This window comes from Triturus cristatus, chromosome 4_1 (genome assembly GCF_964204655.1).
Source record: "Triturus cristatus chromosome 4_1, aTriCri1.1, whole genome shotgun sequence".
Classification (NCBI taxonomy): domain Eukaryota; kingdom Metazoa; phylum Chordata; class Amphibia; order Caudata; family Salamandridae; genus Triturus; species Triturus cristatus.
This window is the reverse complement of record NC_140585.1, coordinates 711,012,650-711,040,459: the sequence shown is the minus strand read 5'-3', so window position 1 is coordinate 711,040,459 and position 27,810 is coordinate 711,012,650. Positions and strand designations below refer to the sequence as shown.

Below are 27,810 nucleotides of genomic sequence, written 5' to 3'. Positions count from 1 at the left end.
GCCACATTTGGTAGGGCAATTCCAGGCGTAAAGCATTCAGCCAGCCAGCCCTGGGAATTAGGCAGGCGTACGATTAGCTAAGATTTTGTTCAAACGGAGGGAGAGCATATCGACCACAATTAATTGTGGAACCAGAAAGGCTTTACAAAACAATGCTTTACAGTTCCGGTAGAATGCTGTATGGATAGGCTTCAGGGATAAGGCCATGACCTTTCTGGAAGGGGCATTCTTCTTCGACCTGTGTCGAACTGGGAAAGGAAGTAAGGCGGGCTGGATAACGCTTTATTCTACCCGCGTTGGCACATCTTGCCAGGAGTGATTGTCAAAGTTTTTGCCTTCAGCCAGCCTAGGTTAACACCCATCCACTCCAAGCTAATTGTTCATGGTGATATTGGGCCGCATTTACACAGCCCAGTATTTGGCCCCTGGGGTTGTCAGTGTCGTGAATTACTATTTCACTGAACTGGAGGTGTAGCCGGGTTTTACACTAGCAGAAGTTTGGGAGTCCAAGCCTCCACCTAGGGGGTGGCTGGCTGAATTTGATGAACTACTTCAAAGTTTCACAGCACTGCACGTGGGAGAGTGGCAATGCCCTGTGCATACTTCAAACAGACACCCCAGAATGAGTGTCAATTACCTGTGCATACTTCAACCAGACACCCGGGAATGGCATGCCCTCATCTACATGGTAATAATTGAGAGAGCAGAGAGCGACCATACCTCTTGAATTTTGCACTTGAACTTTCTAGTAATGGAAAGGGCTTAACACCTTCTGAAATAAGCATGACCAGAGTTGTGCTGCTCTCCACTGACATTTGGCAGGTTAATGGGCAAGGCTAGCGGAAAAGCCAGATGTATTGTCATGATTTAAGGCGGACGTGACCGAGGTATTGGCAAGATAGAGACACTGCCAACTATGAGGATATGAACGAAATCATAACTGGGGCTCACAACAAATTATTTGATAAAAATAAGAAGTTTCCTTTTCAAGCCACGATGTCGGTGCCACGACTTACCTATAGCACAGCAACACTGGTATAACAAGGACTGTAGGCAAACCTATTAACTCCTTTCAGCAGCAATAAAGTCCAAAGCTAGCTTCTATTCAACAAGCAAGGAAATTGGATACGCTGTCCCAGTGGAGAGTAAGAAAAGATTGGGATAACAGCGGGACTAGTATAAGACTCTATCGTCCAATTTAAGGTAACTTAATTTGCAAGTAGAGAGGCTAAAACGAGGAGATGTTGCTAAGATATGGGTCAGTTTGTAGTAAACAAGGGACTAATACGATGTGAAAGGAAGCAAATTTAGGTAACCGTAATGTCAGCTTGTGTTTATATACGTAGGTGAAGTGGTTAACTCACACGTTACCTTCACCCTGCTTATTGTGCTGTAGCTGTTGGGAACACAATTCCAAGCCAGGTGGCACCTAATTTGGCCAATTGAAGAATCTTAATAGGATTGCAGGTCCATAAGCGCCTATTTCACCAATGCCTTGTTACCGATGCCATATTTTCCAGCCTGAGAATCAGATTTAGGTGTTGCTCTTCTCGCCCAGCCTTGCCTTGGAGCCAGGGAGGTGGGAAACGTTCACAAATTTGGGTCCTCGAGCTGAGCGATGTATCTTCGGCAGCTCAGTCAGTCTTATTGGCTTTATCCGGAGTCATGAAAAAAGAATAGGTCCATTTAGCAGTTACGTAAAAATGTTTTGTCCTGCTAAAGAAATCATGCAATCCCCGCAGCAGCAGCAGCAATTCAGGAACCATGACGCTATCTATACATCACCTTTGTAGACAAAGTGGAAATTAACACCTTTGTGCTAGGATATGAAGGGAATCGATGGATTGACGAATTCAGCTATGGTTCAGTTCTGGCTCCATATGTAGGTGCTAGATCTTCCCATAATTACGTTAGGAAGATCTGCAGTGGCATCGCTAAGAAAGCTAGTAACTCCAGTCACGTCTAAGCTGAGCGGCAGTGGGGCCAAAAGACATTCTTTGCTAGTCTGCCCTGGGCTTCTGAGTAATGTTGCAAATTAATGCCGTATATTTACGGGTTACAGAACAGGACCCATAATTTAGCCCACTAAAAGCTGGCTCGCAGGGGCAGGGCACCTATAAACAGCGAAGGGAGGAAGGGGGGCTCTGGCAGCGACGGTAGCCTCCCCAGAGCTGTGGCGGAGTTACAGGGCGATCTGGAGGCAGACGGGTACAGTAAGGGTACCTCTGCGACAGGCGGTACAGTAAGGGTACCCCTGTCCAGCACAGTAAGGGTGCCCGAGCCAAGGTCCAGGAGCCGAAGGGGGTTCTGGGAAGACCGCGACGGCGCCCCGTTAGTCCTTCGGGCGGTTGGGGGGCCTGACCAACCGGGGGTGTGCCACAACACGCTCCGCCCCTGTCAGAAGGGGCGGGAGTAGGAGACAGATCACGTGACCCAGTGGATGATCTGAAAATAAATATGTGTCGCACTGCCAGGCATCGACCCACCGTGCGTGCTGGCTCACCAGGCGGGCAGAGCAGCGAGGGGCTGCTTGCCCTGGATCGCCCGTAAGATAACCCATTTATCGTCATACTTATGTTGTATGAAATAAACCTGCAGCAGTTCTTCACCCACAATGAAAGTGTCAGTGTAATCCTTGGGTGACGTCTGTGCATGCGTGTTGAATGAAGCGGATGACGGTGTGGTCACTATGAAAAGAAAGCGTAAGAATGAGCCGCCAACTCTCAAGTGCAGCTAATCTTTTTATAGGGTCATGATCTCTGAAGGATATTATCAGGAAGAGCAGTTTGACAAAAGACCCGGTACAAAATCAGAGGCTTTTCTGATTTACCGTAATTCGCCGCTGGGATGTCCGTGTACCCAGCACATAATCAGAGGCTACTCTGATTTACCGTAATTCACCTCTGGGATGCCCGGGTTACCCAGAACATAATCAAAGATTTCTCTGATGGGCGTTTTATGAGCACGCACACACCTTTCTTCGTGGTTGTTTCAGGTCATCCTTCCACTGCTGGGAGTCCCCTTCAGATAATAACTTTCCCGCAGACAAAGATATGTTAGTGCTAATCTTTCATAAACTGGTAGAAGAGGAATGATGTGTTTACGCTTGTCATGCTGACTTGACAAAAGAAAAAGCCAGTGGCCGCCTGTAAATGTGCACTCCATCAGAAAACAAATGTGTTAATGATTACTTTTATTTTTCCTAAAAATTGTCTATGTGGCCTGAAATTTGACAACAAAACCATATAAAACGAGCAGTGGCATAGCCAATAGGTCTCGCCTTTGGGATCTTATAAGTGTTTAGTCATGCAACAGTTCATGTTGTTGCACCAAGGATATTGTGCTGAATAACTAAATACTTATTAGGTCCCAAAAGCGAGACCTATTGGCTATGCCAATGCTTGTTACATTTGATGTGGTTGTGTCTGCCGGCTCACGCATCTTGGTTGGGTTTGGTTGACGGAGTGATGGCCACCGTGACTATTCCATGTCCAGAAGAACCCACCACCTACCTTTTGGGAGACATCCGTATACCCAAGGGTCTGAAAAGCGCGTTCAAGTTCTTACATTTTCTCCTGTTGCTTGCTAAGAGTTGAGTGACAATTACATGGGTGGGCACTGTATTGGCACTGTGGGGCCTAGTTCGGAGTGTTGGGAGACAGATGTTGCTGAATGGGTGGGGGCAGAGGAGATACAGCTGAAAATGTGTAGAGATGATGACAGTATGGATGAGGATCTCGAGACTTGGGGAGAGTTGCTTGCAGATTTCCTAGACTCCTTCAGCTCTTAGTGGTCCTCTACAACTGCGGACAATGATTTATTTGATAATAAAAAAATGCCTGATGTTTTATATGTAATGAACCTGTATATTTCTACCCAACATGCCGAGTAGGTGGAGGTATCCATTCCTGTGCAATCACATTATGTATATTAATCTCTGCTATATATGTCTGTGTCCTTCATTTACCCATGCCACTACTCTCTGTAACAGTGTTGCTCATGGCACCTGTTTGTGTGTAATTGTTGCTGTAGAAATGTAATGTAAACACCCAATAAAAGATGTATTTAAAAAAAAAGGGTATAAACTTCTGGGTATACCGAGAGGAGCTTTGTGGTCAATGCAGAGCGCAGAATAGTACTGCTCTAAACAGTATATAGAGTTGTAGACTCTGTAGTCATGTTGTTAATTTTCTCATGGATAACTACAGAATATTATTGTTCAGTCCAGTCTTATGTGTCAGCAGATGATAAATCTACCATTGTTCTTTTTCAAAGAGGATACTCTGTCTTTTTGTTGGGATTCTCTACGGTCTTGAAGATGACCCATTTGAGGTACTCCACAGTATGGTTTGATTCTAGGTAATGGCTATTAATTCTTATCAATCAGTACTTGTAGAGCTCTGCTTAGCACCCGTGAGTGTATCTTCCTCAAGTCCGTTAGCGAGGGCGATGTTCAGAGGTAAGAAGGGAGGGCTCTCCAGGGCTTGATATCAAGGTGAGAAAAGGAGCGACCTCTGCTGCGGCGGATGTGCAGTGCCCATGCCAGGGAAAGGCAGGCGGAGCGAAGGTTTCTGGATGGTTGGTGGAAGTTCAGGCGGTGGTTCATGTATGCTGGTCCTTGGTCATGCAGGTGTGGGTCAGTAGCTTGAATTGGAATCTTTTCTGAATGGGGAGCTAGTGGAGATTCCTCCAGTGTTGGGAGATGTGAGTCCGTTTGGGCAGGTTGAGGATCAATCTTGCCATTGAATTCTGCATCGTCGGGAGCCTTCTCATGAGATCGGTGGTTTTTCCTGCATACAGTGTGATGCCGTAGTCGAGACGGCTGATTAGGGCTTGTGTAACAGTTTTTCATTGTGCTTATGGGGAGCCATTGGAGATTCTTCAGAGCCTATGGAGAGTGGGGAAGCAGGCAGAGGAGACTGTGTTGATCCGTCTTTTCATGGTGAGTTTGCTGTTCAGGATGATGTTGAGGTTGCAGGCGTGGTCTTTTGGTGTGGGGGTGGGTCCAAGTTCAGTGTGTCAGTTCTGTTGTCATTCCAGAAGGAGGCATGGTTGCCAAACATCAGCACTTTGGTTTTGTCCTTGATGAGCATCCAGGCTGTGACGTTCTTCATACAGTTGTGGAAATCGGTCTTGGTGGTGGTGGGGTCCACTGAGAGCGATAAAATGAGCTGGGTGTAGTTGGCGCAGGATATGATGTTGATGTCATGGGCTCTGACAATGTCTGCTAGAGCCATTATGTAGATGTTGAAGAGGATGGGGCTGAGGGATGATCCTTGAGGGATGCGGCAGATGGAGCTTGTGGGTTACGAGGTGATGGAAGGTAGGTGGAATCTCTTCATGCATCCTGAGAGGAATGATGAAACCATTTGAGTGCGTCTTCCAGGATTCCAATCTGGTGCAGCCTCTTGATGAGTGTGTGGTGTGATACGGTGTCAAACGCTGCATAGAGGTCAAGGAAGGTCAGGGCTTCTTTGTGTTTTTTTTTTTGTTTGCATCAGATGTTCTTCTATGCGAACATAGATCTTTCTACAAGTCATACCGATGCATCTCATACCGCAAGGGCAGGTAATATATAGATTATGTGTGATGTATAACAGTTGTTATTTTTTCCCAATAGCCAGTGCTTTCCCAACCCTAAGTCAATCAATTTTGTTGCTGTGACCAGTTGGCATAAGCTACATGAACAACAAGGGAAATGTTCCACTACTGGTTGAAGACCCCAAAGCCGTGGTACTGTTGTTGATTTCTTAAAGGAGGTGTTGGGACCAGTATGTACCAATTGGTTCCTTAGATTACAGCCTCGTTTATGTGCAAATCTCGGTTTTTCAAAATTCAATGAGCAGAATTTCGCTACCCTTCCTGGACATTAACATCATTCCTTATCAACGGAGCCTCAAAACCAACACTTACAAAAAACTGACAGATAAGAACAGCCTTCTGAAATTCAGCAGTTTCCACCCTCAACCACTACGCGAGATTCTCCCATATGGACAATTCCTACAGATCAGTAGAAACTGTAGTCTATAGCTCTAGGCGCTCGCAATGAAACCAAAGAATAGAGATTATCCAGATTTGATAATCTCCAAGAGCTGTAAGCAAGCCAGGAACCTGAACAGGGAGGGGCTCCTTGATCCATCACCTAAAACCAATGAAACTAACACCTAAACTTGTGTGACCACATACAACATAGCCTTAAACTATGTACCGATGATTATTAACAAAAATGGATGCATCATCAACACAGGCAAATTGAATTTTGAAAAACCGAGATCTGAACATAAAAGAGGCCGTAATCTAATGTTATTGCCTGAATAAGAGTTGAGAGTTAATTCGTCACGAGGCGGGATTTTTTTTTTTTTGGGACGGACGAGGACATGCTGTATTTATAATACAGCATTATTCTAAGTATTACATGGGACCAGATGAGGAAGAAGACAACTGTCAGGTCTGCAATAGATGTTTGTATCCCTTTTATTTCCAGGTGAAATGTTTTGGGAAATGCAGCTACCTAAGATCAAGAATGTAGATGATTATGGAAAATGTTATTGCATCATGATTCAAACAAACAGAAAGAAAACAAGCATTGGCATAGCCAATAGGTCTCGCTTTTGGGACCTTATAAGTATTTAGTTATGCAACTGTTGCATGGCTAAACACTTATAAGGTCCTAAAAGCGAGACCTATTGGCTATGCAATGCTTGTTTTAAATCGCGCCGCTCCTCACAGGCAGGGGTCACGTTCTGAGAGTTCTCTCTTTTTCACAAGCCTGTTTCTAGAGTGTTAACGTGTCTGCCTGCATGCAGTGTCTGTTGTGCGCCGAGGAAGGACAAACGGCGAAGACTCTGAATTTAACTCGAGCAAGTTTTTTTTATCCCTTCTCTAAAATAAACGTTAAACGGTTTGGAGGGTTTCTTTCTCGACTTAACCATATAGCAATTCCTTTTATGCATACGGCTATGCTGAGCTACATAGAATGCCCTCCGCGTGGCCTTCTAATATCTGTAGGCTGTGCATGCATTGTGCTTTCGTTGTATTGTGATGCTTTAAGTGCAGTGTGCAGGAATGGTGGCATTATTGCCCATGCCTGGCGCGCAGTGCTGTGCTTGTCGCAGGTTAGGTGGAGCGCAATTCTTTTTCCGCCCTAGTTAAAGTCGGCGTGCTTGTGGCCATCCTAGCTGAGTGAGGTGCCCCACTCCTGCTCAGAGAGAAATCCTCGTCGAAAGGGACAGGTTAATTATCTCTTTGTGAAGTCACTTCATCGATTACCTCTAGGCACGCCCAGAAGCTGAGGCAGCACCACCTCAGCAGTAACACTGAAGTTTACCAGAAGCAGTGGAGACTCGCAAACAGCACCGTAGGCAGACTGCGGACGTCGGCCTTAAGTGGTAGACAGCAATCTTGGAATTTGAGGCTATGCACACATCTAGTTATTATGAAGTGTGCGTCTCCGCGCCTGGGGGTGTATTGTTGGAACTTTCGAGATTCTAAATTGAATCACCTTCAATAAAGCACATTTGTATCAAAAGTACATTGATTAAGTTATAGTAAACCTGAAGAATTGTTTGTGGGTAAAACTGCAAGGCAACGTTTGATATTTGGCCTGTGCTCAAGAAAACCACAAAGGCTCTACTATTGACAAGATATAGCAGGAGGTGATTACCGAGTCACCAACGTGTGGCCGAGAAAGGGAAACTACAAGTCCCAACATGCTTAGTGCTGTTGACTTAAAACAACGCACGTGGGCAAATCGCAAACATGAACAAACGCCTGCTCTGCTGGACGTCAGATGGCTGAAATGAATAACAACTGCGTATTAAATGTAAAGTAGTGGTCTATTGGCCCAGTTTAAAGCAAACTCGCTTCAGCCCAGAATGAAAATAGAGGCCACTGGCGAGGAGACGGTTAAGAATCAGGACAAAATATGAAGTAATATTAACGTTTAGGTTCGAGTTAAAGATTTTAAACCAAACAAAATGCCTACAATACTTACCGGTGTTGGAATTGCACTATGGAATGCAAAATAATTCAGATTTTGTTGCCCACGGTGGTACAAAGAGCCGCAAACTCCGATTCTGCCATTTTATATTTACCATAAGGTGCGATCCTACTGTGGCCAGCTGTCCGCTGCTTGTCTGTGAATTCAGGTTCATGCGTCTCCCCAAGCTGAGCTTTTAACGGATGTCATTTGTTTATAATGTTAGGGCTTCCGGGTAGCGCATAACTCAATCCCACAGGAGAACATATTGTCAGAAACTTCTGGGATTGTGTACCGCTGATAATATGTAAGGCGCCATAAGATTGGAGCGCTGGGCCACTCAGCCAGTCATAGGACGCCGATGATTGGTTGTGTAGTTCGCACGTGGACAGATCCGCCTTTTTACAAATCGGAGGGTGCAGTGAGTCTGCCCTTGATTAAAGCAGTGGGTTAGTTATACCATGTCTCTGGCTGGGTTATGATGACGGCTGTTCTATGTAAGGGGGGTGCGAAGAGAGTGGGGCTGCGCGCAGTAGGGCTCCAGGTAATGCAAGCAGACGTAATGTTTATTGGCCATGAAGCCTTTCAAGGGAGGCTGCACACTGTTTGGAACCCGCTGTTGGTGTTTATTGTTGGAATTCTTTTTACGCTCTTAATGGGAAATGAGCTGCCGAGAAGAGTCAGGCGCGCTAAAAGTAAAAAAAAAAAAAGCATTGGCCGCGCGGGACATATGGGGGCCACATGATCAACACTGGACGGAAACATGTAAAGGGCAGAGAAGCACGGCAAGAGAGCATCATGGACACAGTAAGCACAGCAGACACACGAGAAGACAGGGCATCACGGAGATGGCCAGGAAGCAACACTGATAACCAGTAACACAGCAAGGCAGAGAAACAGATTGGGGGGCACAGAATGGAGGGGGGTTGCAAGAGCCGAGTAGACAGAAAAACAAACAAGCATTGGAAATGCATTCGGTGTGGTCCTGCTGCCGTACATGCGCGCTCCAAGGCTGGGGAAGGGGTGGTGAGGGCGGCTGGAGCAAGGGTGAGCTGAAGCCAGGAGAGGCAACTTAAAAAACCAAGTGTTGGCCACGCGCGAGCGGCCGGAGACGCAATATGTGGTGGGGGAGGGGGAGAAGCGGGAGTTGTGTGTGCACGTGCGTCATCGTGATCGCGATCGCTCTGAAAGCGAAAGTGATCGCGATGACGCACGAGTTTTCAAAGTGCTGCTGGCGGTCGGCTGCGCGTGTGCACGATCACGTGAACGCAAGCGTTAGGCCAGCCAGCAGCACTTTGAAAAGCCCACATACAAAATGTCTGTTCGAGCCTTTGGCTCAGCGAGACCTAAAAATAAAATAAAATGTGCCAAGAGAAGGGCCCTGGAGATAACGTTAACTCTAGCAGCACATATTACTTGGAGGTACAATACTGCCTCCCTTGGGGTAAAGATTTTTGTTTCATGAACTTGCATCAATCAGTACTTAATTTACAAAATGCACGTGCAGGGCCCAAGGCGTTTCTTAGAAGGCGATAGAGTCTTGCTTCCATCTCAGCATTTTTCTTCCTTCACTTCCTGACTCTTTAGGCCACTCTTGCAGGTTCTTTTTCACTACTGCTCCTCCCTAAGTCCCTTTCCCCATCATCGTGGTCTCTTTTTGCATTCGCTCCCTTGCTCAGATTATGATAATGACAAATAAATGACAGACCGGTTGAAGTGATAACATAAGCAGCGTCGTATTTCCACAAACATAGATGTAACACTCGTCCTGCAAACTGTTTGCGAAGTCCTGCCAATGTTGTATGTCTTTAACGCAGAATCAATCTATAACATTTTACAATTGAATTCATATTTTTATTTCACAATTCACACTACGAGTACTTAGCGTTTACCTTGTTATTGGGGTTTTTTAAGGCAAATCCTCTGTACCAACCTAAAGGGGGACAAAAAAGATTAGAGTTAGGGTTTCTCCATACTATCTGAATAGTAGTAACTTTTCAAACATGTATACATTAATGCACTACATAGAAATCGGTTTCTTCAAAACCTATTGCACTGAAGGAGGCCCTCTCTAATAAAACTAAATACACCAATAACACAAAGAGGTAGGGCACTGGCATGTGTAGATGTTGTACACGTTTTATACAGTAGACATGTTTGCGGCAGGGTTGATGTATGTACCCAAAGAGATATTATGCACAGTGTATTTCTCAATATAGTATTGCTTCGACTAAGCACTGCTGACTTTGAAAATGAATAGCTGCGTTTTATGAATGTTGTGCGAATGCCACTAGCTGCTGCTGCTCCACTCATCTGTATAGGGGCATGCTGACTCCATAGCCAGACAGGAAGATATCGAAGTGGGGGTGAGGGAGAGAAGACAGGAAAAGAGAGGAGGGGAGAGAGGGTTTGTGTCTTTGTGAGTATATATTAAGTTGCTATCCCAAAGGCTGAAGAAGTGAAGGGACACAGTGCCAGTCGGGCGCGGTTAGGTGCCTTACTTGGTGATGAGGTGAAGAAAGCCAAAAGGATGTCTGCCTCTGTGCTGGGATTCCCTGGGCTCTCTCTCCTCAGGCAGCGAGCAGGCCACCGTGGCTCTTTATTGGAATGCCCCTGTAGCATCTTATTCTGAGTGAGAAGAAGCTGCTTACACGTTTATGGAGTACTTAACCCCACGTTCGCATTTAGGTATGGAAATGCAATAGCGACACAGGCAAGCCCCCCAGGAATAAGACACATTTAGCAAAATACTTTGAATGCTAGAATGAATGTGTGACTGGACCTAACTTCCTGTAGACAGAGGCTGTTAGAAGGTGGTTCTGACACAATGGGCCACCCAGATTTTTCGCTTTTTGAGCACCTAATTGTTGAGCTTTTACTGTGGGGGAGCCTCATAAGTTGGGACTCACCCACAGTGAACTCAAGATGTAAGAGACTGCATGGGGATTTTACTGGTGTTCCCCTGGCTTGACCAGGCCACTGCGCAGCAGCTGGAGTAAGGGACACCGGGCTGGTTACATGCAGACACATGTGTACATGCGTGTGCACACGTGTACGGGCTGCGGAGGGGAGATTCCTAGCGTGCGCAGTCCAGGAGCAGCTACAAAGTGAATGGTGTGGCAGGACTTATGCAGTATTGGGTGGTGACATGGAATAGGCTTTATACACTGAAAATAAACATGCTAGGGAAAGTCAGTGTGTTTTACTGTGTTTTCACTTCATTATTCCCCTATGGGGATGTGGGGCCCATGGCTAGATTAACTTCCGTTAGGCCTACAGATTCCAGACACGCACTTAAGTCCAATGTAGCGAATGTGAAAATAAGTATTCTGCAGAGTCCAAAGTCATATTTGTACTGCTTTTGGGTCATCCAGAACTCTCATATTTCTCTGAGCCAGCCATGACCAGACCCAGGCTGAGGGCTGACCTCAGCTGGATGGATTGATAACCTTTCTTCCACAAGCTAGGGCCTCCTCTCCACGAAGAGAAGATGGGTGGGGCTACAGGCCAATCCATCAACCGCTGTCGCTGGGTGCCAGGCACCAGGCTGCACCAAGGAGGGAAGGCAGCGTGGGCGAAAGGGGCTTCAGAGACATGTGGCCAGAAACCCTGGACGACGCCATTTTGAACAAGCTCAGAGGCTGGACAAGAAGGAGGGAGCAGGGGCAGGGACGTGATGTGTCGCTGTTTGATAGGACCAACAGAGACTTCCTGCCAGCCCCCTACTCAACTTTTAAAAAGTGCTTGCACAGGAAGAGAAGCTCTCTGGGGTGTGGTCTGCTGAGGCTGAAGGTGCTGGAGCCTGGTGCAATGGGCACTTGGAAGGAGAGACCCCCTGACTGCCCCCAGGACCCTATCAGCACCAGAAGAAGAGCCCAGGACTGGTGCACAGAAGCAGGGGCCTCTGCGCAGGGAGAAGAGAGGCCCAGAAGGAGAGCCTGGAGAAAGGCTGGCGCAGGGAGCCAGTGAAGACAGCACACTGCTGAATCTACCCTCTCGGAGACCCAGAGGCCAGAGGAGAGTGTTCCCAGTGGCTGAGGCTGGTAAAGAGGAGCATGAAGCGCCCCGTAATGCCTCGCCAGGCATTTGGAAATCTGCCGTTTTGGTGCTTTGTGGCCCCCAGAGGAGGGGGGTCACCCTCACTTGTGAAAAGGTGCTGGGGGAGCTGCTGGAGAAGCGCAGTCTTCCCCCCCCCCGCCGCCCCCCCAGCACGAAGAAATCTGCTCTTTTGGCGCCTGGTGGCCCCAGAGGAGGGGGTCACCCTCATGTGTGAAGAGGGGTGCAGGGGGGCTGCAGGAGCACCGCAGTTTCCCCCAGCATAAAGGAGAACAGTCCACCCATAAGTTTCACGGGGCATCTGAAAGAATAACCCCTCAAGGGCTCAGCCAGCCTTTAACACCTTCTAGGCTGGAACTTATGTTCTACAGCTGAGGGTGTACTATGAAGTGCATCATGGAGTGAAGGGCTGAGTTGGGGATGTCTGGAGAAGGGCATCCCCTGGAGGTGAAGTGGTGTAATTGCACCGAAATGCATTTACTATTGGTTATCTCTTTTTAGGTGGACTGGAAGTCACATGTGTAAAGTGAAGTACCTGTGTAAGGTGATGTTAAGCTAAATGGAGTTAGGTTGCTGGACCTCCCTGCTAGGGGGTCTGGCTGTATTTACGTAATCCCATGCTTTTACCTGTGATTCCTTTTAAAGTGAAGAGGCGCACTGCAGGAGAAGTGTAGTTGCCAGGAGTACTTCTTTTGAAGGGACTGTAAGTCACATGTGTAAGGAGATGTCATAAGCCAAGTGAGGCTATGTTGCTAGACAGTCCTGCTAGGGTGTCTGGCTGTATATGCGCAATCCTGTGATCCTGTGATTTCATCTGTGATGCCTTTAGGGGCTGTAATTGCAATGCATTCAAATGATCAACCAAGGTGATGAGTACTGTCATTCTAAAGTGTGCGTAAACATGGATTCTTGCTGCTGCGCTTAGGTGAAGACCCCAGACTGCTAGCCCTTAAGATATAGAGGTGCATACTTTATGGTCAGTAGGAGATGCTCAGTCAGGGTCATGTGTCACCAAGGCAGGTTTACCCATTTTTAATGCTTGTTGAGGTAATGGGGTGAGTCGCCACTGGGATGGTGCCAGTGCTCCGGGCCCTCGCTCCAGGTTATGTTCAACTATCTGCATTGGGGGCAAGTGGATGTGCATACATGGGAGTGGTGGTACTAGACCCCACCCCCCCTTTGCGGGAGGGGTGGAGATGCTATGCAATGTCACAAAGTCATTCCAACAGCTTATGTATATTTGTAAATTGGTGCATAGTATTGAGTAGTGTGTGTGTTTAATAAATGTACTCTTACTTTTATAAAGCAAAGTACAGACTGGACAATCAATTATTGAGTGTTATTTTTGTGCACCTGCAAATGGCGATTACTAGCCCACACCACCTCCCTTGAGTAAGCCTCAGACTGCTCTGCAACGCTACCCTCTGAGAGTCAGGCGCTACAATTGGGTGTTTGGTTCCCAGTGAAGGACAAATGTAGTCATGTTATTTGTGCAGGCCTCACAGATGCTGCCTCGTTTTCCAACAGAAGCCTTAAAGATGATCCAGAAAAGGGAGTTCATGACAGTCAGTGGCCTAAATAAAAAAACAAGAGACCTGTGGGCAACCACTAAAAGCTTTAGTTAAGCAGGCATTTCTGCCTTACTCTATGAAACAGATTTCCAACTTCAGGTCTGAAAACTCCCTTAGAGCCATATCAGCTTGCGTGTAGCTGCCTTAGCCAATGTGTCAGTTGAAACAGCTCAGTTAACATTCTGACACTAATGCAGACATGCAATGTACATTAGAAATTCAAAAGAAAAAACTTACTGGAGTCCCAATGGGACTTTCTGGACAAAAATCCAGTCACATATTCTAAGCATTGCTCAGACTAGAGGTTCTCGGAATCTAAGAGGTTACATAAATGTGAATAGTGGATGCTACAGGGGAGTTCTGATATAGCCATACTCAAAGGTATATCTGCTTGTGGTTCCTCATGTTTACTTACTAAACTGACTTGTGCTTTAACGATGCTTCTAAGGGCTTGATTATGAGCTGCTCGTTATATTCTGACCCGTGCGTAAAGCCCTGTTTACGTACAGGTCGGAATTACGAGTTAAAAGTTATTTAGCGCATCCGATAATTATTATCAGATGTGTTAAATACCTCAAGCTTCGTTAAATTTCAGCAGTTCAAAGCTGATGAAATTTAGCAGGGGAAATATGTAATGTATTTACCATACCATGTGGATGTTGGTGTTTTGAACAACAAAATCTGTATATTCCCCAATAACTCGTAATAGGTGCTATTTATCGCACTCAATAAATATCGAACTCCAGGGTATCATTATCTACCAGCATTACAGGTTAATATAATCCATCAATCGAAATTTGATTGTAAACAAAAGAACAGAATGTTTGTTAGAATCCCATTCAATATAGTAATAATACAAAAAGTGTGTTCCATAAAGGAAAAAATTCCCTATACTAAATAAGATGGATTAATGAGAGAAAAAGCTGTCAGCTGAGAAATCCAATTTAGAGTTCTGATTTGAGAGAGTAATATATGCACAAGAATGAACCATTTGCATTATAAGCTGGAAAATATTCTTAGCTCACATATATCAGCAGACAGTTCATTAAAGTCTAAGTAAGGGAGCCTCTCTTGAATAAGAGGCATCAGACAATCAAAGGAGTACCTCCAGTCAGAGAAGGTATCCTACTCTACTCTAGGAACACACACTAATACAAATGAATATAAACACACAATGTCTAAATTGCAGCATTATTTGTTTCCATCTTCTTCACCCTACAATAGAATATCAGCAAACTCATGGGAATATGCAAACTCCCCAGTTCCTCATAGGAGCACAACCAGCTTTCAGACATTGAACCATGAAAAGTTACACTGTTGATGTTTTGCAGTCCAGACAGTTCTTCCCATGAATCATCCTTCCGATCACTTCCTCTTCTCTCTGTGAGGTAGTCACTATCAGTTGTCTACTTCATAACAAATGCTTATTCACTACCTAACAAAAGGCTTCTGGAAAAATATAGCATTTGAAATTTAAAAAACCATTGTGCGCAAACAACTAACATTGCATCAACAGCTAGGCTAACTTAAATCAGTACTTTTATTCATTTGCAGGCCTATTACATTAAAGTATGATTACCCACAACACATTTTGCATTTAATATATGTTTTTTTTACGCAAACTTTGCACATTGTTAGTAAAATCATTTTGAATAAAATTTGCGTCAACCGTGTTATCGGATGAGACAGAAGGCAACGCTCTATGTAATGGGACAGAAAGTTGATTAGAGACTACATTTATATGTATTGAGGCCATATTAGGATTGCTGACTGGAGGACAAGTGATGAAAGCCGGACATGTGAGCAGACTTATTTACAGCACCAACACTGCAAAATGATGAAGCCACCGAGAATGATCAGTGGCAAAGCTAAGGCCACACCATTAAGAGGAAACTAGAAACAGAATAGTGATCTCTGGCTGCACTGTGGATACTAGTCTGCCTGTCGCAGGAGTTGGCCTGAAACACATGTGCTGTGTGTAAGATATTGGAACTGTGCACCAAATGAGAATAATTAATTCTTAGTGGGAGGGGGTCTGTGGGTGATAGGAGGAGGCTGCAGAGCCAGCTTTAAGCTGGTGACCAAATGGGGCTATATTAGTGATATTAGCAGGATACAGTAGCAGCTGAAAACAATGACTTGTCTGCTGTTTGTATGACTGTTGTTCTATCCTTGCACCCTTGGAGCAAGGGGTTTTGGTATTTACGAACTATGTATTGTATATAGATTTTTAAACATTAATTGTTACTGTTTTACTGGTTGTAATTACTCTATCTGCTTTTATGATTTTAATGTAAAATCGAATAAAGCTATCTTTGATTTGATTTGACTTGTCTGCACCACCACTCGAAGCTAGCCAAGGGACACTAGACAGTAAATTAACACTGAACTCCAGGCGAGAAGAGAAACCAAAAGCGTAAAGTGGCAAAGATGTAGCACAGAGTTAAGCACAGGCCCAACTTCCGACAGAGGCAGCATCACAAAAACACAGCTTGTGGTGATGAATGAAGGACTTCTGTCCAAAAATACTAAAGTTAACTTGCTATCTCTTAGAACCGATCTTCTCAAAGAGTGTATGGACAAGAACGCAACTAACACAGACATGGCCATGCTACAAGTATTGGACCTGGAAGACTACTACTGGCCAGTCTTAATAAATCCTTTAAATGCACGGTTTACTGGAGATGATCTGCGAAGAGAAAGAGGAGGTAGAAACGAGATTCATACATAATAATATCAGGACTTCCAGAGACCACAACTATCGGCAAGCCTTAGACATTTATGGAGTTACTCTGGACAGACTTCTTTGGCAGGACAGACATTTCAAATGTCTCAATTATCAAAAAGTTGCATAGATCACATATTCTCAGGCCCCCTCCTGGTGCCCCTCTCAGGCCCATTAGAGCCAGTCTCAAACTATCGTGACAGAGCTATAGTACATCTGACATAGGAAAAGGAGTAAATTAACTCTCTCAATCTACACAGATTGTACTCTCACGGTGCAAGAGATGCATGAATCGGTCCTGACATCTTACTACAGAGAAGAAGAAATGTGAAATATGCCACGCTATATCTAGCTTAATTGAAAACTATGATGGGTGAGCAGTCACATCTTCACCGATCACACAGTGGCATTTTAATCAGCAAAGGAGAAATTTGGGAAGGACAGAAACAAACTCCAAAATAAAACTCCAGATGAAGAGTGGAGAGATGGATTGCCCTCAAGAGAAACAGACAAAAAAAAGAAGCTATAAAAAGACAGAATGTGATGCATGGCCGGATGACCAATACATAGTAACAATTGCTTGATGATGATATGCTAAAATGAGATTATGTACAATCGAATGCTCACGTTACATCATGACTACTGCAATTATTACCTTCAGGGACGATGTCTCTATTAACAGCTAAGACCATTGGGGTGTGGTACCTGGAATGCATTCACGTGCTGTACGCAACAACACCTGTTGTCAAGGTGAATGTTAATGAGATGATTGGGTGCACACTATCCTGTTTGGGGGCAGTGTGGTGGGGGGGTGTTTGTTATTGCCAATCCTTAGGTGCCTCGTTTACCACAGAAATGTTAATTGGTTGAAACTGTGAATTACATTCAGAGGATTGTCAAAGTCATCAAATACACATCAAAACATAGAGTGGGGATTTGTCCATCAATAGATGGAAGAGCGCTGATTTGACTGTCAACAGTGGGAAGAGGGGGCCTAGAGTGTTAAACAATTTTATCACCACATGAAATATGAGAGGCCTGAATGATGCTGGAAAATTTAAGAGTGGCTTATCTAATTAGGCACATGTTGTACTGCTGCAAAACACATTTGGCTTTAGATGTGGAAGGAAAAGTTGCTAAAAGCTGGTGTCTACACAGATCATCTCATTCCAGCATATTACTACAGTGGAGGAAGGTATATTATAACACAAAGTAAACACAAGGGGGTGATGGATGGAGTGCTGAAACTTTTCAAAGACTCACCCCTGATCACAGATCTGGGTTGAATCCATCATTGTTCTTTAGCTCACTTCGCCACCCCAGCCAGACATATGCTTATCAGCCTTGACCCTGTTCCTCATGGGAACAGTCCAGCCCGCACTGCAAAGCCAGGTCTTCCCTGGACCGGAAACAAGCATCCTGGGACCGATTTCGGGGTAACACCCCTCATCAGCCAGGCTAGCTTGAATCCAGTGGCAAAGTGAGCAAGGGACCTACATCTGGGCATACCCTGCAAACGTGGCCACTTGATTCAAGCAAGCCTGGGTCCAGGCACTACAAAGGATGCTCGAGAGATGTGAAAAGGATATTTGGGGTCTGGAGGTGAAACAAAATTTAGCTGGAGAAAGGGTGTCCCAAGGGAAACTATGTGCTCTGATCATAGAATTCTGCAATGTGGCAGAGAGTGAGGTAAAATACCTCTGTAAGTTTGCAACAGCCAGATTGTACCGAAAGGGCAAGCAACCAGGTAGGAATCTGGCATGTCTGATCCGGCCACAGTGGGCATCTCAGAATGTTCTTGAGATTGAGGCATCCAACAGGGAGCATGTGTGGTTGATAACTGGGATTGCAAGTGCTTTTCGGAAATATGATGGGGATCATTACACAGCACTGGCTGGTGAATCTGACACAGATATATACTCCAACATTTAAAGTGGGCCACAATGATCTTGCTTGAGCAGTACGAGAAGGAATCTCCATCCCAACCCTTATCGGTGGGCGAAATCAGAAAAGCAATCGGCAACCTGGTTTAAAATATATAAAACAATGGAGGGGCAGCTGTCCCCATCCCAACCCTTGTGGGTTCCATGCCTATTTCAGGGAGAAGCCAGTGAGAGGCCAGGAAGATTGCAACAAAATGGAGCAGGGAGTCAAAGCCAAATAAATGGCTGTCGAAAAAGGTTTATTCTAATGCCACATTAGATATACGTGCTTTGCTTGTAATGGCCACTTCTTGCACCAAAGGCATCTGAAAGCCTCTCACATGCTACGTCACTCTGGTACAAAAAATGAGGCATGTCAACTCAACATGGGGAAGATACAGATGCTGTGCTGCAGGGAACTCAAGAGGCAAGCTGAGCATGTGAATTGGTCTCTGAGAGGTACGTGAATGTGTGTGCCACCTCGATTGGCAGAAGGGAATGACGTGATGGGAACTGGATGTGGAAGGACATAGACTGTTCATATCAGTAAAAATGTGACACCGGTCCTGCTGTTCATCTGTGAAGCCTTACTGGTCATTATGATGGCTTATCGGAAGTACTGGACTAAATCATTCCATATGTCACATTGTATTGCTTGTATTGAACTAATTTGAAAGCTGACAGGGCTGTAATATTTGATTAGATTAGTTCTGTCAGATAGATAGAGATATATCATTTTTTTTAAACAACTATATTATTGAGCATTCCATCTAGTAGTGATTAATAATTGTTTTTGGGTCAGAGAAATGATCCTTCCTTCTGACTAGAACTCCGTACTTCAGGATCCAAACCCTATTAACATGTTGTATGGTGGTCCCATACCTACATCTCTCCTTGCTGTCATAAAAATTGTACTTGATTGCTGTAATAAAAGTATATAATGAATAGCATGGGATCATAAGTTGACCCCCCCATAGGTTTAGGTACCTCACTGATCGAACTGTGCAGCTTCCTGGTTTTAACATATTATATAGGTGTTTCAAAATCAAGAGACATTTGGTTGTGGGATCACATTAAATTCTTTCAAGCATTAAGTTAAGAGTTCTCATTGCCTAAATACCTTCACCTGTAACATGAAAGAAAGATATAAATTCCCGTCCACATTTAGTCCATTCTAAGATAAACGGATCATGGGCAATCAGATATTAAGGGCATTTCACCAGTCTATTGTATGCAGGTTATCAGTATGCCAGATAGTTTCCTTGTTCTCAGACCTAACGGGAGCAAGACTTCAGTCGCTAGGATGAGGATGACTGGAGGGAGGCTTGAATCACATCTTGTTAGGTGCCCCTATCGCCTAACCTGTGCCTGATCAAGATAGATGTGGAGGGGTGTCAGCTCTACTAAGCAACTGGAAGAAATCAATGTTTCTACTGGGCAGGCTGGTGGATCAGACTATAGAGACCCCTCCTGATTGGGGGATTAGGTGGGAAATGCAATTTATTAGAATTTTTGGGATCCAAGTAGCACACTGAGCGGATTGCCTATATACTCTTGTAACATGGGCATGGTAAAAAAAACAGCTGATTTTTTTGGTTCAGTTCTGAGACTCACTCCTACTGTCAACCATGGGGCATACTGCCTAAGCTGAAATGGTGTTTTTGCCAAGATGTTTGTATGTGTCACAAAATATGATGTGCTCCATCCCAAGGGCGACATTCAGAGAACTAGATAGATTGTCCCTAGAATTGGCTCTGAAAAGGACCAGAGTTAAATTAGATATGCAAACAATTGATTAGGAAAATGGGGGCCTCACACTTGCTGATTCAGAACTTTATTATTTAGCAAGTCAACATCAACATGCAGTTAAATGATGTATGTCAGAAGATAAGTGGGCACCAAAGACTGTTAAATGGATCCTTTGAAGATAAACCCCTTCAGAAAGGAAAAGAACCACAAACATACTTGTAAGTGAGGGCTGATTCAAGTAACATTAAATTTAAGTTAGTGCATTTCAACTCCTTGCATCACTGATATAGATACATTAAAAAACATAAGAAGTGTCTCTTCCTGCCAAAAATGTGGCAAAACAAGAAGTGTCTTCCATTCACATGATATGGTCATGCATTGGGATAACTGATTATTGGGGGAAATGGTCTTGAGATTTCGAAATGTGGTACTCTACACCTAGAATGTGCCCATAAACAATGTATTTTAACCCCTTCAGCGCTGCGCGGATTCCCCCGCGGTGCTGAAGGGTTCGAGCGCGGGCGGGGCCATGACGGAACGGTTCCGTCATGAGCACAGCTCAACCGATGCTCATGACGGAACCGTTCCGTCATGAGCATGGAAGGGGTTAAATTCAATCCATAAAAAAGAAAAATACACAACACTGCATAAATTTGTGAAATCGGGATTTGTGCTAGAAAAGCACTGGATGTAACCTAAAGGGCCATAATTGCTGGTCAAATGCCCACACAGAGGGTCTAAAAAAAGGAAGACGCTGCTGACGTACGGAACCAACATCTGCCCCATCATAAGTTTTAAAAAGCACTAAAAAAAGTGGTACATACAGCTTCCTTTAGGACGAACCGACATACCTTAAAAAGAAGAAAGAAGGCCCACCTCGTCAGTGACAGCTAGGAGCGGCGAGGGATTCAAAGTTACTTCACCGGATAGAATGCTTTTCATCACTAGACGTTCTGACAACTGCCATCATGTGTAACCCAACCAGCCTCCAACAAGTGGGAGAGGATGTGGTCCGTCGGCTACGCAGCCGACTTTGGTGCTGGAAACCAGAGTTCGAGCCTCGAGGTCGCGTCCGCATCCTGTGATTCTGGGCAAATCACTTAATCTCCCCGTGCCTGAATGTGTAATGTAAATACGGTGCTATGTAAAACGCTCCAATACCTTCGGGTCGAGTTCGCGCTATATAAATATGCAACAACAACAACAAAATGTTGCCTCTGTCACCTGCATCAGGAAAGGTTAGCACATCTTTTTTTGCATTTGTCCTTATCTAATCAGCGAACGCAGATCATACCTGCAACGGTTCCTGGTTCACCCGGGGGTAAGGTCACTTCAGGCAGCCGTTGACTGCTTCTTAAAAGGAGAGGAACTGCAAGCGATAGTAAGGCTCATAAGATTCTTGGACATAGTAGAAAAATCATTAAGGAACGCAGAATCGTCAACTTTCCCTGCAGGAACTTAGCCTACCCCAACTTGGATGACTTTCGCTGAATAAAGGAGCACACGTGGTCAAAGCGTTCGGGCTGTTAGCGGGGGGTGGGCATCTTTTTTTTATTTCGGTTTGCAAACAATTTCCCGGTGACAGTCTTAAATTGGTAATTCCGTTATAAGTAATCCAAAGCACAGCTGTCTCATTACTTCTTTATGACTGATTACTGTCTTTTAAAGCCGCAGGTACTAAGGTTTTACAATCATTGGCGTATGTGTGCACAGACCTCTTATTTATTCATCAGTCAATTTCGTACCCCTGCCCTGACCAAAGACAGTTTGTAGCACACAGCACTTTGAAACCTCACATATTTTCAGTCAAAGTCACCGGAGGTCTGGGCATTGGCACATATTTTGATTTGTGACCACTTTAATTTCACTTTTAATCTTTTATTTAGAATATATATATATATATATATTTGATAGCACTTCAACAGACTTGATTGTGTAAATAAAGTAGGAGAAATTGAAATTGAATTTACCACACATTGGCTTCCCCTTAGAGGTTGCAAGAAGAAAGCATGATGAAAAGACATGACAAAATGGGACATGGCTGCAGAGATATGAATGAAAACGGTAAGAAAGGTTGAGAAAGCTAGGTAGACAGATCTGAATAATGAATTAGTCAGGATACTAGAAAACAACGCTTTGCAAAACTAATGAATGCGGTTGGAATAAATATATGACAAAATGAGATTTATTCACTATGAAACATGTGCTATATGTGGACAGTGCTCTTACAGGTACAACTTAAAAGCATAATGTGATGTTCTGCGTGCAATACGGTATACTGCATGTTAACAAGTATAACCCACCGAAATACTAATGCTGAGGGTGCTATGTTTGTTTTTTTGTCCCACAAACTATAAATATATATTTTTAAAACCCTTTGACTTGTACAATTTAAGTGTTTTCATCAAGCATACTACTCGCTTGATGCCTCTGGAAGATGGTTAGTGGCGTCTCCCTGAAAAGGCACCAGTGCCAGGGATACATTAGGAATTTCCTACATGTTAGGTGAGGCTATGCAACTATCCAGCACTGATGGTTGAATGAAATGTGAGTTCTATTGAGTGTCCTACTCTGGCATATTATTTACTACCCTAAAATAACCCTCCTGGGAATTATGAAAAGAAAGGTTTTACACAAGGCGAACGTTCCAGGGGCGGCTCCTCCACAATGGCAGAGGAGCATCGCCTCACTGGCTAGGAGCGAAGAAAAATAAAACCATTACCTATAATTGCTTTATTTTTCATGTGTCGGCTCTGATCCAGTGTGTGCCTAGAGGGGCGGGACCAGGACATGGGAGGGGGAGGGGAGGAGGAGTGCAATGTGCACTTTTAAGTGTGCATGTGTGTTTGGCCAGCCGTCACATGCAAACTTAAGTTTCGCCAGCCTGGCTTTATTGAACTGCCTGGCTGGGGAAACAGCACAGACTGCCTGGTCTGAGTGGAGAGTCTTTTCAGCCCACTCAGGCCAATCCCCTGACAATGTTTTTAGTTACGTTTTTTATTTGCAGTGGAGTGACAATTTCACCTATCTAAAGCGATAGTAAGAAAAGAGGATGGATAGGAAACAGGGGAAAGCAGGGGTGACAAAGAACACATAAAAATGAAAGAAAAAGACAGGAAGTGTAGGCTGGTAGAACAAAGAGGGCTAAGGTGAAATCACGACAAAGTATCTCTGCATTTCATTCACATGTTTCAAGGGGACTGTATCAGCTACGTGAAGTCACGGGTGCATCATACCACAACAAAGTAGACCCTCCTTGTTTACTAGCGCATGCCTGTTAGTGGCCGGACAGAGACGTAAACAAGCATTGAAAATGCAATAGGTCTCGCCTTTCATTAAGTTAAAGCCATTTGCTTTGCTAATGGTATTACATAGCAAAGCAAATGGCTTTAACTTAAAGAAAGGCGAGACCTATTGCATTTTCAATGCTTGTTATTATTTAGCCATGATGCATAGCAGGCATCATTAAAAACCATTGGTAAAGCCAATAGGTCCTAAGGGTAAGAGCTATAGTTTTTGCCAATGTTTGGTTTTATTTCACTTTCTGCATTCAATGTGTACATGTTAACTTGCTCTCGCTCCATGTTTTTCTTTTCTTTCAGCCCCACTCCCCTCTCGCCCCCGGTGCTGTTTTCATTCACGCTTTGCCAATGCCTGTACAGCCTGCTGGCTATTATGAAGCAGGACCGCGCTTTAGTTAAGGTAGCTAGACCTTAAAGATGGCTGCCAGTTACTTCAGAATGAGTTTAGAGGCTTTAAAGAGCAGTTTCGGGGGAGGGGAGAAGCTCTCTAAGTAACTTGTGAGCAGCTTGGGATGGAATAGTGGAGCTTCCTTAACTAATTTATGTGCCATTCACTGGCAGTCAGTTGGCTAGGAAAAACAATATCCGAGCCCTCTGGGACAAACATTGCTTTTGTTGAGCAGGTCGCATAAACCTCTGAGCACCCTAACTCGCAAGTAAGAAGAGGAGATACGACCCAATTTTGAGTTTGGCGGGCTAGTACTCTACAAAAATGACTTTTAATAAGGCAGTCCGCCTTATTACAAGAGCAGTAGGATAGAAAGCACTTGACAGACGAACGTCATGTTTGTGACGGAATAACCTGTCCACCAAACTCTAAATTAGGGCTTTTGTCATGGAGACTGTGTTGATAACAGCGCTCACTATACCAGTCATGGTCTGTGGCAGAAGGCCGGGCATGCTGTGATCGGGGTCCATCTGCAACATTTCTGGTGGAGCATCTTCATGGGGTACCTATCGGATGGGGTGCAGTTTAGAACATTATGAATTTAGGGGGTCTCAGTTGTGTAATGTCGGAAGGTACTGTATGTTGGAGGAGCCTGCGCAATTCTTGTAGAAGAGCTAAAGTGGCAGGCAAGGCTCTGCAGCCGTCATTTCCGTACCAGACAACGAGGTCCCATGAGATGAAGAGATTTGAGGTGTTATTGGAATCAGATTAGTGTGCTGAGCTCCAGCCGTGATAATGTGCAAACTGCAACAGGGCCGATCGATGAGGGAAAAACCCAATAGTGCCATGCGCCATCGATCAACCAGACATGCACCATTTGTCCCTCGTCCACAGTCTCGATCTGCGTGCCTGGAAAGAGGTGCATTGGCTTGTAAGGAGAGGATATGGCATAACTCTCAGAGCTGCTGATTTTGGAACTGGGGAATTAGGCTCGGCTCAACATCCTATGATTCTGGGCAAATCACTTAATTTCCCTGTGCCTACAAAAAATGTATGTATCCCAGTGTAACGTAACGTAACAGATGCTCATGTAAAGCGCTTCAATAACTTCGGGTCGAGTTCACGCTGTATAAAACTGCAAAATAAATAAGTAAATAAGGAAACGGAGAGCCTGCCCAAAAGATTGGTCAGTCGCAGCTGGAGGATGACAGGCCTATGGCAGTCGGAGTCCCTGACATGCCACGTGGCAGAACCTGCCCCAGGCCTTCCTTCCAGCATTTTTTTTTTGTTGCAGATTTATAAGTACAAATTCGACCCGTTGGTACTGGAGCGCTTTGCATGAGCACCGGTTACGTTAGACAAGGACACATTATTCTTTTTTTTTCCTTGTAGGCACGGGGAGATGAAGTGGTTTGCCCAGAATCACAGGATGTGGAGTCGACTTCGAGGCTCGAACCTTCGTTTCCAAGCTCCAAAGTCAGCAGTCTATCCGTGAAACCACAGTCTCTCCCTTTTGCCTTTCTTTTCTCCATAGCTGCCTCTGGTATACTGGCAGCTTTTCAGCTGCACCAACTTAACAGGGTGTTAAGGGGTAAGAGCTCCCAGCTGTCCCGTGCCTACAGCATCCTGCTCCTAAATATTGGGCTGCACACCCGTCTGACCTGCCGGGCCCAGAGCTTTCAGACCCTGTGATGTCTTTCCATTCTCTGTCTCCGCAGACTGCCCAGTCTACGCCACCGGCGGGATGGGACTGGACCTGCACCCACACAGCCACCTGCAGCAGTACGAAATGCTGAAGGACATCTGGGAGCACATGGCCAGTATGCCCATCCCCGCGCTATGGGGCCACCTCCTACCTGCACGGCACCAAGATCTACGTGCTGGGTAAGAAAGGAGGAGCGCTGGGGGAGGGGCGGGCGGACTCCACCACTTAGAACGAGGTGGGGGCTTATGGGGCATACCACCTCAAGCTTGATGGTGTCTCTACTGATCAGTGAACACATTAATTCAAGTTCTCCAATTTGTTTCAGAAGGAGCCTTGTTTTGTTTTCCTTGCTTTTGTAAGCGGGTGGACTCGGCCACTGCAGTGCACTTTAGATGGATTATCCCCACCAGGCTGGATCAATGAAACAGTTGACATTTGCGTATGAACACTATTACTTAAAACACACTGTAGAACGATAAAACCAAACAAATACACGTGCTGCCATTAGATATAAACAAATACACGTGCTGCCATTAGAAGTTTGTCGACTTCATGGGTGTATACAAAGAAGCGCGGTCCCGAAAGATAGGGAGGATCGCGCCAGAGCTTGTCTTTATGGGGCCATGTGTTTGAAACACATGGCCTCATAAAGATAAGAAAACGTTTGCGATGGGTGGAAAGCAGGCGAGGGAGTCCAACTAGGCCATCCCAAAAAACAAAAGGGAAGCAACATAGAAAGCTCTTTTCCAATGGTTGGCTACCGTTTAGCATAAATGGTGACGCCAGCCAATGGAAAAGAGGGGCGGGGCTTAAAGACCTTAACTAAAAGTAGTCAGTTACATTAAATCTCGCATGTGTGCAGCAACGCTAGCCAAGACCTAAAAAGTATTAAAGGAGTGCCATAAGATGACAGGCTGGCATCAGATGTTTGCAGGGGTAAGAGGAAGCGGGTGGGGGTAATGGAAACAGGTAGCTAAAGGTAGGATGATGTAGGGCAGCAGGTGCAGGGAGAGTGAGTGAAGGAACAGAGGGAGAGCAAGGGAAAGAGCAGGAGCGCTCGTAAAGGGAGGATAGGCAGAGCAGCGATGAGAAAGCAGCATCAGGGGAGAGCAAGAAAGAGAGATTAGAAAGGAACGAGAGGCATCTTTATGTTACAAGGAGATCAAATAGTACATGTGAACTTGTGTAAAACAGCGCAGTGTACTAACAGCATTGTTATGTACAACGCTGTAATGCTGTAGTGTGCAAGAAGTGCTTTAAACAATCATATAACATATGCAAATATCCATCATAAGAGTTAGAGAGGGAGGCTGTTAAAAAAAAGTACAGAATAAAAACAAGAGGAAGAAACAAATTGTGTCATAGTGCTCCAATACCTTCGGTCGAGATTGCGTTATATTAAAATGTAATTTTTACAAATAAAAAGAACACCACAAGCGAGGCGTGGGAGGGCAGCAACAGCAGACAGTGGGGGCCAAGACAAGGGAGGAGGGAGGGAGCAGCGGCGCTCAGACTGCTGACATACACTCTTGAGGCGTGAATGGCCACACCTGCTAATAACTTAAAAGAGGCAGGTCAATGCATGTAGACACCCTGTTCGATCTTCCCCCAAGACACAAACAAACAAACACAAGCAAAAACACACACCCATGCTTTTTGTTGTCACCTCTTTCTTGTCCAGAATAGCACTGTGCAATTATAAAAAGTCAGGGAAGTGAACCGCTTATGATTTACAGCAGTGCACAAAATTATCGTCCACCGTTGGGTTCTCAATGCCAGATCAATGCATATAAACAGGCCCTTAGCTATGTATCTAGGCAGTCTACCTTCGCAGCAACTCTTTGAAAAAGATGCTTCTGGCATGCTCACTTCCACTGTGGGTCCAGAAAGGCACGCTACTATCGCGCTGCACCAGGTGCGGTCCATTGAAACTATACTTGGGCTCAGTGCCCAGTTCAGCAGAGCTCTGGAGGAGGCTGAAAAATAGAATGAATGACCGTCCCTGTGCTGCTGGAGAGAGCTGAAGCTGCTGCATGGACACTGACATCTTGGCTCTGCTGATGTAGCCCTAGGCACAGAAGAGCGCCCTCTGATTATTCAAGCAACTACAGGAGCATGTCAAAAGTCTGTCAGGTTTTGTTTACTCTGTGAGGTAAGGAGGCAGCTCTGATGGAAATAAAAGACAGATCTAATTAGTGGTTGCTCACTTCCTCTTGAAAACAAAGCTGCAGGACAGAGGTGTTTAACTAGACAAAACGGGGGGAGGGCTGGAATGTATGTTTCATGTTTGATAACTGTCTTTATAGTACGCGCGATGGCAGAACAGCATTGGAAAGAGACAATCTGGAATGTATGTTTCACATTTCGGACTTTAAAAAAAAATACTATAGGGATGGCAGAAAGCAGCTGTCGCG

At 45.0% G+C, this 27,810-nt stretch overlaps 1 protein-coding gene across 3 annotated transcripts in view; it reads right to left on the bottom strand.

Annotated features, from left to right (window-relative positions):
* The window catches only part of DOCK4 (dedicator of cytokinesis 4), a 1,768,257-nt gene that overhangs the window by 1,379,062 nt on the left and 361,385 nt on the right, over positions 1–27,810 (bottom strand). For all 3 annotated transcript variants that reach the window (XM_085653188.1, XM_085653189.1, XM_085653190.1), the window contains exon 3: positions 9,871–9,911. In XM_085653188.1, coding sequence (XP_085509314.1) covers positions 9,871–9,911 — 41 coding nt within the window. The remainder of the gene's footprint in view (positions 1–9,870; positions 9,912–27,810) is intronic.